Source organism: Phoca vitulina, unplaced genomic scaffold (genome assembly GCF_004348235.1).
Source record: "Phoca vitulina isolate PV1807 unplaced genomic scaffold, GSC_HSeal_1.0 scaffold46, whole genome shotgun sequence".
NCBI lineage: Eukaryota > Metazoa > Chordata > Mammalia > Carnivora > Phocidae > Phoca > Phoca vitulina.
In genome coordinates this window covers 5,823,185-5,835,753 of record NW_022589749.1, presented here as the reverse complement: position 1 = coordinate 5,835,753, position 12,569 = coordinate 5,823,185, and the positions used below count along the sequence as shown (strand labels likewise).

At 52.9% G+C, this 12,569-nt stretch overlaps 1 protein-coding gene across 2 annotated transcripts in view; it reads right to left on the bottom strand.

Moving 5' to 3' along the window:
• Positions 1-9,503: 9,503 nt before the first annotated feature.
• Positions 9,504-12,569, bottom strand: part of RBM19 (RNA binding motif protein 19) — a 135,508-nt gene continuing 132,442 nt past the window's right edge. For both annotated transcript variants that reach the window (XM_032431412.1, XM_032431414.1), the window contains one exon: positions 9,504-11,121. In XM_032431412.1, coding sequence (XP_032287303.1) covers positions 11,110-11,121 — 12 coding nt within the window. In that variant the 3' untranslated portion in view covers positions 9,504-11,109. The remainder of the gene's footprint in view (positions 11,122-12,569) is intronic.

Sequence of the window (12,569 nt, the reverse complement as noted above, 5' to 3'; positions counted from 1 at the left end):
GAGGACAAGATGCACCATCGAGCCCTTTCCAGGGAGAGTTGGCCGGCCTGTGCACTGGACAAGCCGAGCGCATCGATACCCTTCTACAGAGAAACAGTGCTCCACACCGGCAAGCCCAGAGACTCACTCTCAGCTGTCTGGAGGCCGCTGGCCCTTCCCACAGGCCTCCTCTCTCTGCTGGGACTCCGGGGACAGGGAAAGCGAGACCCTGCCTTCTGGGGAGTGGCTGTGTCCAAGCAGGGGACAGGAGTGGGGATTTGACAGAGAACTGGCGCTTCTGGAGAACCCGTGATCATCCTGAGACCAGGCACGTCCCACTCGGTGTTTCTGAGCCTCCTGGCAACCCCGTGAGGGATCACAACCCGCTTTGGCAGATGGGGAAACTGAGGCCCGTGGAAGTAAAGTGACTTGCCCAGGGCCAAGCAGGGCGTGGTAGAACTATGGCTCAAACCAGTCTGTCTGACCGGATTCTGTGTTTTTCTACAACCCGCCCCCTTGAAAGCGTATAAGATATTTCTTCTCCACATGAGAAACGGAGACTCTGAGGTGTCACCCATTGTTGATACGGGGGACTGTTGGGTCGTTTCCGTGTACTTTTCTGTTTCTATTATTATTACAATTGAGTGATTGCAATACGCCAGACACATCATATATAATTCTCGCTTTGTCCGCACAATGATGAGATAGGTCATGTTATCATCCCCAGTTTACAAGTGGGGAAACTGAGCTCCAGACAGGGCGGCCATGTGCCCAAGCTGTGGTCAGGACAGAGCTGGGACTTGAACCCATCCCCCACCCCCACCCCCACCGCCTGCAGGCTTCCTCTGCCTTTGGCCGACCTCAGTGTTGTCACCTCTCACGCCTCGGGCTTTCATGGTCCAGAGTCTCCAGAATGTTCCCATCTGTTATCTGCTGTGTGGGGGAGGGGTGCAGGTGGTGAGCGAGGAGGGAGTGATTATCCCTGTTTGCTCAATGGGGAAACTGAGGCCTGAGGGGGGGAGTGGGCCTGTCCAGCTGGGACAGCGGCTCTGCAGCCTTCCCCCTCTGCCCGGCCCCTTGATCAGAGCCCAAAGCCCCTGTCCCTCCCTCCCGCCCTCCCCAGGTCGGCCCCCCCCAGGGAGAGCCGAGGAGGACAGTGATGGATCTGGGCCAGCCTTCATTTTCATTCCCTCTCTACTTTAGCTGCTGCAGAGCGATGACAAGTGAGAACGTCTCTGACCCGGAGAAATTATCTTCCCTTCTCTTTCACGGCATAATTTTCTGCCCTCTCGTCTGGACAAGCCTGGGTGATTTTTAGCTACAAAAAAAAAGGGGAAATTATCATTCAGGAAAAAAAAATAGAAGGAGGCTTCTCGCTCTCCGACAGACAGGCTGTCTCCCGGGTGAAAATGAGAATGTCCCCTCCTGTGAGCCCCAGGGACTTCGAGGGGTCGGTTCACCCTCGCAGGATGACAGTGGGCATCCCGGAAGGCAGGGCCTGTGGCCACAGAGGTGTCCAGTGGCCTGGGGCACCTGCGGTTTTCCGGGGCGCACCCCAAAGCCCACCCCCATGGGGGTGCACACCTTGAGGACTTCAGGGGGAAATAGTTTGGGTGTGGGTCACCTGCGAGTGCCCCCACGTCATCTGACTATCCATCCTCACGGTGCCCAGGACCCGGGCAACTGTCCGCCCAGCATGTGGATTTCTGGAAGTTTCTCTCCCCCACCCACCCCCCACACATGCACACACACGACCACATACTTGGGGCCTGCTCCACATGTCAGCAAGGAAAGTACTCTTTATTGCCTTTTCAAAAAAAATCTCTATTTTATTTTTTCTGATTTAAAATTTCAAACAAGTAAAGGTTTAGCAAGTACAGGTCTATCTGTTTTCTCAACCTTGAAGGTAGAAACTGCTAACGCTTTGGTGTCTGTTTTTCCAGACTTCTCCTTTCAAACCCCATGATTATAAACACGCAGACACACGCACACACACACTCACACGCACACTCACACGCCCCCAGTTGTGAAGCCACTGGCAGTGGGATCTAAGAGTGCAGTTGTCAGAGTGAGCTGGTCTAATTTTGGCTCTGCTGTGTGACCCTGGGGGAGTGACTTTGCCTCTCTGAGTCCCAGTTTCATCATCTATAAAATGGGGACAGTAACAGCGTCGAAGGCTCTTTCGAGGAGAAAGCGGGGTAATGTGTGTAAAGCAGATACAGAGTCTGGCCTGGCATAAAAACTCCCCAAGATAATAGCCACCACTGTCATTATTAGCCCTGGATGTGACTTTGCACTGACTGGATGGGAGGGGGCTGCGTTCTTGTTCCGGGCCTGGAAGCAATCATGGGGCTTTTCAGCAAAGCAACTGTTCTGGTACCTTCTCTTCAACCTATGGCTGTGACTCTGAGGTCAGAGATGAGCCTTGTGGGTTTGGTGCGGACCCTGGAATGATGCACATGTGTGCTCTGCAGTCACTAAAATCAGTGTTCCTTTCTGGCAAAGAACTTTCCCTTTTATCAGATACTCAAAGTGGTCACTAACCCATAGGAGTTAAGGCTTAACACAAACTCTCTGCTTCCTGTGAAGACAGGCTTTTCTACTATGGGGACGCCGGGATTTGAACCCCTCTCTCAGGCAGGCAGTGTTCTGAGGACACTCGGAGTCCCAGAGACCATTTCAGGGGGTCTGCAGGGCCTTCCTTTCCCACCTTGTACTTTGTGGGACTGTGATTTTCTTCCTGCCCCTCAACCAAAACAACAGATTGCATCAGATTGAGTGAGAAGCAAGTTGGAGGATGTAAAACCAGGAATTACAGATTTGCAAAAAGGTCAAACGAGGCCACCCCTCTCACTACATTTATTACAGTTTTTGGAAAATATTATGAGCTTTCCGTGACATATGTTAATATGTGATTGAGTTTATTAGTATTGTTAAGTGAATTAAGTATTTTTAAATGTCTCACTTTTAATTTCTAAACAGTAAGTGTCAGTGGTTAGCACCCACATAAATGACATCTCTTTGAGGTCCTCACTATTTTAAGAATGGAAAGGGGTTGTGAGACTCAAAAGTTTGAGAACTGCTGCACTACAAACTTCTCTGGTTGAGAGAGAAGGGGTCGAGAGGTATCTGACTCTAACCCTGGGGATGGTGGGGGCTTTGGCTAAGGAGCATCCTAGGAGGTGTGGTAGGCAAAGCAGGATGGGGCAGGAAAAAGAGGTATAAGGATCAGGCCAGCTGGACACTAGCCAGGGACAGCCATCCTTAAGGGTCATAAAATCGGCAATAGACATGTAATAATATGGAGACAGTGGTGTTTTCTGGAACTCTTGTTGGGGGAGACTTATATAGGTCTGGACACTGATAAGGCTCTTGGAATAGGGAGTCAGACCCCCCCAAGGAGATTTTTTTCATGTAACAAAGATGTTTGCTAAACTGCCTCCCTAGGACTAGGAACTGCTTTGCTAAAGAAGATATGCAAGTTTAGGGCCGGAGCAGAATTGCTGTGGTTCATGCAGGAGAGGCTGAGCTCTTCCACCAGGGGGCGCTCATTCTTGCCATCTTGTCAGGAAGCTCTCTGCTGCTCCTTCAAACAATGCTGAGCAAGACCTTTAGTGGCTTTCAGTGTGAAGGGGCACCAAATTATTAGTGATGCTGGGCAGAAAATTTGGGCTGACTGAGAGAAGAAAGGGAGAAGCAGGTGGAGTCAAGAAAGAGGCAGTTAAGGACTCTGGGGCAGAAAACAGCTCCCATGCCTGTCAGAGTGAGCCTGTGATACTGCAAGACTCAGGGCCCAAAGTGCAGACACGGGCTCACCCATTAGGAAAAGACGCTTGCTGAGAAGTGTCCCCAGGAGCCACAGGTTAGGAGAGAACCCCAAGCAGGCCCTTGAAGGAAGCTGGTGATAGGAAAGTCCCTTGGCCAATGAGCATGGATCGTGTAATATATGAAATCTGTGTCTTAAGGGAACATATTCAGAGAGCTGTGTTGATGAGACACCAGTTTTTGCAGGTCGGAGGCTGACAATCGGGGCATCCACCAGCCTCGTAAAGAGGCTAAGTGGCTCTGTCCCCAGTCTTCTGAGAAAGGGGAGCACTTTCTGTGCACCTGAGGAAATGCTGAATGCTCTTGGGAAGCAAGACCTGCAAGTCCTGGGGTTCTAGGGAAGTGAGCTGTGAGAGGGACAAGCCATGTCACCTCCAAGAGGGAGGGGTGGAGGTCTGGGGTGAGCAGGATCTGGGGGGTGACTCTACTCTCATACCTTGCTTCCAGAACGTTCCAGAACATTCCTGGGGTGTGCTGTGGGCTCAGACACTGAATCTCCATCAGTCAGGGTGGTGGTAGGCTGGAGGGTTTAATAGAGGTGTGGGCAAGGTTAAGAGGCATCACAAAGGTGGGGTGGGGGTGAAGTGCCTTGGGACTGGCAACAGTGGGGAATCACCGCAAGTCTGCCTGGAGGAGGCAGGGTGCCCCGAGAGCTCATGCCTTCCCAGTGGGGTCCATATCACCCCCAAAGGGGCAAAAATGGGTGCTTGGGGCATGAAACAAGCTTACCTTTTTATGTAGGAAGCATACATCATCAATATGCATGCCTAAACAGATACCCAGCATGTCGGTGGTATTGCAATTTAAGTAGGGGGGAGAGTGATTAGGGAAAGAATGTCTAACAACTCTCTGTGGGGGGATGGTGACAAAATAAAGAACAAAGAATCTGTAGCTGATGGAGAGAGCTGCTGGTCAGACACTGGGGCTGTTGGTGGTGGCTGGGTGGCGGGGACCAGTCAGTCCAGGGGGTCCCACCAGCAGGGGGTCTAACAAATGAATAGCCCAACCCCTCCCCGCTCCTGCCTCTCATCTTCTACCAGGGCCCTTCCCCCGGCCTAACACAACTTGACCCTCAAAGGGAGTCCACTGATGCCGTCCATCTGGGCACAGAGCAGGGCAGAGAACGGTGGAAACTAGATTCGGAGGGCGGGGTGCAAACGGATGATATCCAGCAAATTAATTTGTACCCCTTACAAGCTGAGTGACTTCAGGTAAGATCTGTTTGACACCATTTTCAGCCTGACTTCCCAGCTCTCTGTTAGAAACTATATTCCTCTCTCCCTCTCTGTGCAAGAAATAAGGTCAGAAGTTGGGTGGTTCACAAGTGAGTATGTCAATCATGGTATTTGGGGAGCTTGTGGTTTAATAGGGAGTTAGACTTGCAGACGGGGCAGTTACTCTGCAGGGATGTACAGAGGTTATGTGAGGTGAGGAGGAGGCGGTGAAGCATCCAGGAGAGGACCCTGAAGAGATGGGTAGTGCGCTTCATGCTCCTGAGGCTCGTCTGTCTCTGTGCCCCCGTTCGTGCCCTTCCACCCTGGAATTCTTATCCATGCCCTCTCCATCTGCTCAAGGTTGACCTGTCCAACTTGAGGTCTGTCTTATGCAAAAGCCTTTTCTTCTCTTGACACAAGGTCTATGCCAACTTCTTTCTTGAGATTTCTCGGAGCAGAGGCAATCCCAGCTTTTAATTATTTCTGGTATCTTGTCTCCTCTAATAGATCGTGAACACCTAGAGGGAGGAAGGCTAGGGCCACCCTTGAGACAGAAGTCCCAGGGCCCAGGGTTGTTGTTACCCATCCAAATTACCTGGTGACAGCTGCAGTGTCTTTACTTAAAAAACAAAAAACAAAAAACTAGCTGGAGCTTTGAAACCCCCACCAATGTCCCAGACGAGTCATTACAGAATCTCTGGGGGTGGGGTCAAGGCCTATGTTTTTCAAAAACTCCCCCGCTGACCCTCATGTACAGCAGGATCAATCACAGAACAGGCTTTACAACTGGATTAATATGCACGTGGATATCTATAGTCTTATTTATTTTTTTGAGGTCGAGCTTAGATGAAAGGCACATTTCCCCGAACTTCTACCTCTGTGAACACTTGCGTAACCTCCCCCCCACCCCCCGCCCATCAAGACATGGGACATCAGCAGCCCGGCAGCAGGCTCCCCCCAAGGTCGACCACTGCTCTGACCTTTAGCACCATCCAACCGCTTTGCCTCTTCTTGACCTTCAGCCCGGTGGAGTCCCACAGTGATTCTGTGTCTGGCTTCTTTCACTCGATGAACACTCTCTGTGAGATTTGTCCATGCTCTTGTGTATACCAGTCGTTCCTTTTTCTCTGCGGAGTGGTAGTCCCTCGTGTGGTCACGCCACGGTTTATTTACCCGTTCTACTGCTGAGAAGACATTTGGGGTGCTCCCAGGACCTAGCTCTTGCGAACAAAGCTGCCGCGAACATTCTCATACAGATCTTTTGGTGTCTGGGTCTTATTTGAATTACATTTTCTGTCTTTCTCCTTTTCCCTTATACCCCACAGCCAATTTTTTTTTAATAGTAAACATGTCAACAGCAAGGCTTGCCTTGAGCCGGGAAAGAGAAGTCCGACCACGGGGCCGCATCCCTGCGACTGGGGTCCAGCGCGCTGCAGACCAGCACAGAACACAGAGCCAAGTGCAAGCTGGGGGGGTTTCTGCAACGTCTCTTAGCTTCTTCCTGCAAGTCCTTGTATTTTCAATAACACCAAGGCCTTGGGAGGCTTCCTCTGGGATGCCGTACCCTTGAAGGGTTCCAGATGATGCTTACCACTGAAAGCAGTGTGGTCTTTAGCATTTATGCCACACGTGGTGTTTTCCAGGGCTAGAACGGCCACGTCCTGGTGGAGAGGCAGCGAAAGCACATTCCCTAGCACAGAACGTGGCAGTTGGATGTTCTTGATTCTTAGTTCTGGGGCAGCTCCCCTAACATCCATTTTTATATTTCAGCATCCACCTTTGGTCTTGGATGATTCCTGCACTCGGGACGGTATGCACACAGTAGGTCTTCAACAAATGTTTGCTGATGGGATGTCAACACGCCACAAGCTTAGGCAGAGGGCTGTGGATTCAGGATCTACAGCATTGGCACCTTCCCCTTGGGCGTGATGGTTTCGCTTGGCCCAACTGGCCCTTGACCTCAAGGGATTCAATTAAGGGGGCAGGACTGGGACTGGCCTGCTGCCAGATGCTCGGAACCAGGGCTCACATGTTCATCCCCTCCAGTAGAACATCACTGATGTTCTCGATGCTAGGCGATCTGGAGTTAGTGGCTGCTGTATGATTTCTATTTCAATGCATACTTCTGCTTAAGAATGTACGTGGACCTCTTGAGAGAACAAAAAACATTGAACACATTTCTTTTTTTTTCCTTCTTCTAATATGTAAAGAATTTGCACGTTCTCATAATTTCTCTCTCCTATTGCACAGAACATTTATTGTCATAATGTGCCTCAAACTCTGGAGACCTGGCGGGGAGCACAAGGGCCTTGTCAGGGGTTCTGTAGCAGCATTTTCTCCCTTCTCTCCCTCTTGTTTTCCATCACCTCTGGCTCCTTCCCCACCTACGTTCGAAGAACCCATGAACGAAACCCCAGAAAGCAGTCTTTTGTACATGGGGAGGCCTGCCCCTCCCCCCAGCTTGCTTTTGGGTGAAATAAGGGTCATCTGTAAAATGAGGACCTGTGTCTATCTCGATTCACTTCCTTTTAGCCCTTCCCAGTAAAGAGGGGACTTGAAGTAGGTCAGCATTTCATACAAATCACAAACATTCCATATTCAAGTAAACGGTAGGTTCATTTTACCGTCAAGGACGGTTCTTCCACATCTGGTGCTCCGTTTCAGAATCTCAAGGCTGTTGCTTTTGAACTCAGGCACACCCACTCACTTCTCTCCAGCCCCAATTCCTTACCCTATGTACAAGCCCAGGCATGCCTTTAAAAACAAAAAACAGAAAAACCAACTAACTATGTCTTAAACGAATGGGGGCCATTCCTCCCACGTACTGAAAAATCTGGAGGGAGGTACCTGGTGTGGAATTTAAATGGCTTGCCTGTCTTTGTGAGTCTCTTGGCCTTTCCCTCAAGGTTGCAAAATGGCTGCTGCAGCTCCGGGCATCACATCTGAGTTAAAAGCAATAAGAAGTGGGGAAGAGTGAGGGCCTGCAATTTCACTACCCTTTTATCAGGAAAACAAAAACTTGGGCTGGAAAGCTTCTAGCAGATTTCTGCTTGGGTCTGATTGGCTAGAACGGTGTCTCAGACACTTCCAGCTGCCATGGTGGGGGGTAAGCAGGTGGAAGGCAACGCAGGCAGAGGGAGTGGGAACCAGGTGTTATCCACAGTGTCCGCCACATCCCATTTTCACCCCATCTCCTGTGCTTCACTGTTGCATCCGTGATGTCTTTCCTGTCTGAATGAATGGTGAGCCTCTGTGTAGCTGCGAATCTGTCAACTTCATCCTTCCATCATCCGCCGCGCTGCAGGAACCGGGCCAGCTTTCAGTCCTCCACCACACGGTCTGCCTGCCTCTGGACCTTGGGACTTGCTTGTCTCTGCCCGAGATGCTGCAGCCCACCTCCAGTGTCCGCGAGCATGGGGTGGCTCCCTTTCTGGCTTCGATTCTTGGCTGGAAAGTTGCTTTCTAGGGCGGGCTTCCCAGATCACCCCTCGGCTGAGCCTGCCCTTTCCCTAGCCGTCACCCCTACTTGCAATTGTACATTTCTTCATTCCTGGTTTATCGTCTGTTTTCCCACAAGACTTCAGCAGGTACGTTCCCGTGCAAGGCAAGAGTACCAGGCTCTCAATGAGTATTTGTTGAATGAATAAGGGAAAGGATAAAAACATCGATAGTCTCAGAACTGTTGGCGGGTTGGCAAGTGGGGGCTACGGCTCAAATTAGCCCAGGACTTGAACTGCTCCTAACAGCACTGTGGTTAGGAATAAAACGTGTGTGTGCACATGCGTGCTCACACACACACACACTCCAAAGTGAAACTGAACGAGGAGAAGAGAGCAGGGGAATCTGGAGGCATAATAAAGACGCTTTCATGTGTCCCACCGGCCTTTTTGCTTCATTCCTGGACCACGAGGCTGAGGACGGCAGCATCAGTAGACAGATGACAGAATTAATCATTTGCAGTGGCTGGCTTATTTTTAGGCCCAAATGCATTTCTTTCCATGCGGGCCCCGTGTCACAAGCTCGTGTTCATCGGGCCACGGCATGGAGGGACCGGGCTGTGTTTCACAAGCAATGCACGTACGCACCTTTGTGTGGAGCCCACCCAGCCTTGGGTTGAGGGGTCTCAGTGCACGTGTGGATACTCGCGCCCCTTCTTCACCCCGGCGACCTCCCAACTCGAAGCTGCCTTCTAAGAGTCATCTCTGTGCAAAGGCCATTTCTGCCAAACGTTAACCTTCCCAGGCCAGGGCCCTGTCTCTCATCTTTACCACCCCAGTGCCCAGCACCCAATGGGTGCTTACTAAACCCTTGTTGCTTTCTCTAAGTATTTTATTTATTTGACAGAGAGAGAGACAGAAGGAGAGAGAGAGAGAGAGCAAGCACAAGCAGGGGGAGGGGTAGAGAGAGAGGAAGCAGACTCCCCGCTGAGCAGGGAGCCCCACGCAGGACTCGATCTGAGGATCCCCGGGATCATGACCTGAGCCGAAGGCAGACGCTTAACCGCCTGAGCCACCCAGGCACCCCTAAATGCTTGTTGCTTTCATGCCAAACCTCACTTTCTTCCCATCTTCCAGAAGACTCCATGCCTCGCACGTGAAGTTTATTGAATTCAATCTGGTCTTATTAACCCCACACCAGACTGGAAGCTCTCTTCAGCAGAGGGGCGTGGCCTGGCCCCTCGTGCCCCACCCATCGCGGAGCTCTGTGCAAGTCCATCCGCTCCCCTGAGTTGAGGCCCTCTGGAAGAGGGGGGCCCCCGCAGACGGGGCCTTCCCGAGGCTGGTGCACTGACCCGGCTGCCGTGAACTCAGAGCAATGTGAGCTGCCGCATTTTGTAAAAGGAGGCTGGAAAGAAGCTTGAGGACACCTTCCTCCTCCCCTACCTTGGGCCTCTGGCATATTCTGGATCTGAGAACATCAGTGACTCCTGGAGGGAGGCATCGGACAACCGAGTGGCTGGAGAGAGAAAACAGGCACGGATGGCGTCAGGCGGCCAGGCCATCCCCTCCCCCTGCACAGTGCCCAGTCCCCCACTGCTGGGGTCTCTCCATCTAGCCAAGGTGGCTTCCCTCAGACCTCTTCCCACCCCAGTGCAGCGCTGGCCCCAGCTTTCGGAGGCGCCCAGGGCGAGTGAGCTCCCACGCTGAGCATCTGCAGCTGGGCCGTCTGGGTGGAGGATGCAGGATGGGGGCCGCCTGGGCAGCCCCCACTGGGGACCTGGGTAGCATCTCCTCTGTCCAGGACAGGAGGGCAGTCGCCTGGGCCTCGGCCAGAGCCCACGGCGGACGCCCAGGCCTCTCCTCTCCAGCGATGCCATTCTCAGAACCAGGAGAGGGAATCTGAATAAAGACGAGCCGGAGAGAGCCTCCCGGCCCCCACTGCCGTTTCCAGGCGACACACGGGGGCTGTCGCGGTCGCTGTCATACAAACCCTTTTCCCGTAAGACGGCAGGTCCCACGGGGAGAAGGGGTGAAGTGGAATATTTTATCAGCCATGTACATATGTAACCAGAAATGGGGCTGAAAAGCAAAACCTCGTTTGCCTGAATAGGGGGAAGGCAGGAGGGCTGGAGAGGGCGGGCGGAGGTGGCGGGAAGGGGCTTATCTCTGCGAGGTCAACAGCCGGAACACGGCTGCGGCCACGGGTCTCGCCCTCCGAGTTGTCAACGAGGAAAATGCCCACACAGGGGGCTGTTCTGGGGGCGCAGTTCAAACGGCATCTTGTTTGTGCGTTTAGAAATAAGAACCCAATATACATATAAAAGGTGAAGGAAGAAAAGGAATAACAAGGATTTGAAAGACGTGCAGCCACACAAGCCAGATTTCTCGCCCATGGGCCACGTGTCACTCGTGGTTGGAAGGTAGTTTTGTTCCCGTGGCGGGTCAGGTCCTAAGCGCTGGCTGCCTGGGGCTGACGTTCCGGATTCATTCCGCGGCATGGGCAGGTCGCTGTGGTGCTCCGACAGAGAGAGGCCGGCTTCCTCCTGGGGTCCGAGGAGGCTGGAGGTTGTCCAGGGACGCAGAGTGGAAGGTGCAGTCTCTCCTCTGCTCCGAAAAAGGCAGCCGTCTCTCCCCGGCCCTGGTGAGCGCCATCAGCCAAGGATCTAAAGAATGAGATTAAAATAATAATAATAGTAATAATAATGTGAAACACTTGCTTTGCCCAAGACTGAGCCTGAAAGTAACGCACCTTGCAAACGGCCACCAGCCCTCCTGCCCAGGGAAAGCCACCCCCTGCCTCGCAAGGTGCGTGTCGTGAAGGAGGCTGTGGTGCAGCCTGGGCTGTCGTGCTGGGCGGGGAAGTCTGGGGGGGAAGGGGGGGGAAGAAGGCAGACCCACTTGCCGCCTGGAGCCTGGCCTGGGTGCACATTTCCAAAGAACAGACCGTGCAACCGGTCAGAGGGACACCCTCCAGCGGCTCCACCCAGACGCGCGGGGTGGGACTCCTGCCGCAGCTCATCCAAAAGTTTGTGAGGTTATTATTAAAGTTAAAGCGAAGAGGGATGGAGACGGAGAGAGAGGGAGAGGAGAGGAAAGAGAGGGAGAGCGAGGGAAATGCAAGAACCCATCTGGGCAATGCATCACATTGAAATTGCCCCGCATTAAAAATTCACCAGCCAGTGAATTTTCAAGGGATTTGTAGTAATTAGATGACAAAATGCTGGCAAATCTCAGGCTTGCCAAAGATGTTACTCAGGGGTCAAAGACTCGACACTTTCGGCTGGGTAATTTGTAAGTGTCAATCACTTGCAGCCATCAGAGAGCAGCCAGGATCTAACGGCTGCATTCTAACTAAGGCGAGACGAGCCCTCAGCCGGCCGGCTGCCAGCAAAGCCCCAGACTCCCAGACCCCCGGCCCGCCGCCCCCGGGCACACACAGTGGCTGCTGCCCCGCCTGGGGCTCGAAGCCGCGCCGGCCGCCCCAAGCGTCCAGGGTCCTGTTTGATTTTACTCCCCTTTTCCCTTCTCCAAAGCAGCGGGCTTGCCAGGAGTTAGCTGGATGTCCCTCCTTCAAGGAGGAGAAAGTGTCCTGCGGCCGGAGCCACGAGGGCGCAATGGGGGCTCTCTGCGCTGGGGCAGGGGCGCCCTCAGTGTTCTCCTCTGTGAAGGGGGGATAGGAAGGCTCGCCTCGAAGGGTCATTCTGACTGAAGGAGGGTGCTCTCTACTGAGCCGACATTGTCACTGGCTCGGGGTCGACCTGCCCCTTGCCCCCAGAGCTGTGCCGGGCTCTGAGGACTCAGCAGTGACCAATAACACGTCTGCCCTCGTGGAACTTTCTAGCTGGGGGAGGCAGGAGGAACAGGCGATAAACACACTGATAGCAAGTATGTCAGAGTGTGGTAGATGCTCGGAAGAAAGTGAAACAAGAGTCAGGGGGATGAAGTGTGTCGGGGACACTACTGTGTACGCAGTGGGAGGGTCCTGCCGGGTGAGGTCACGTCTGAGGAGAAAACAAGGGGCAGAGGATGCGCAACAGAGGATGATTCTGTTACGGGAATCATCACGAGGCTGGAGACGGAGGGACAAAAGTGGACAGGGATACGGGGCGGG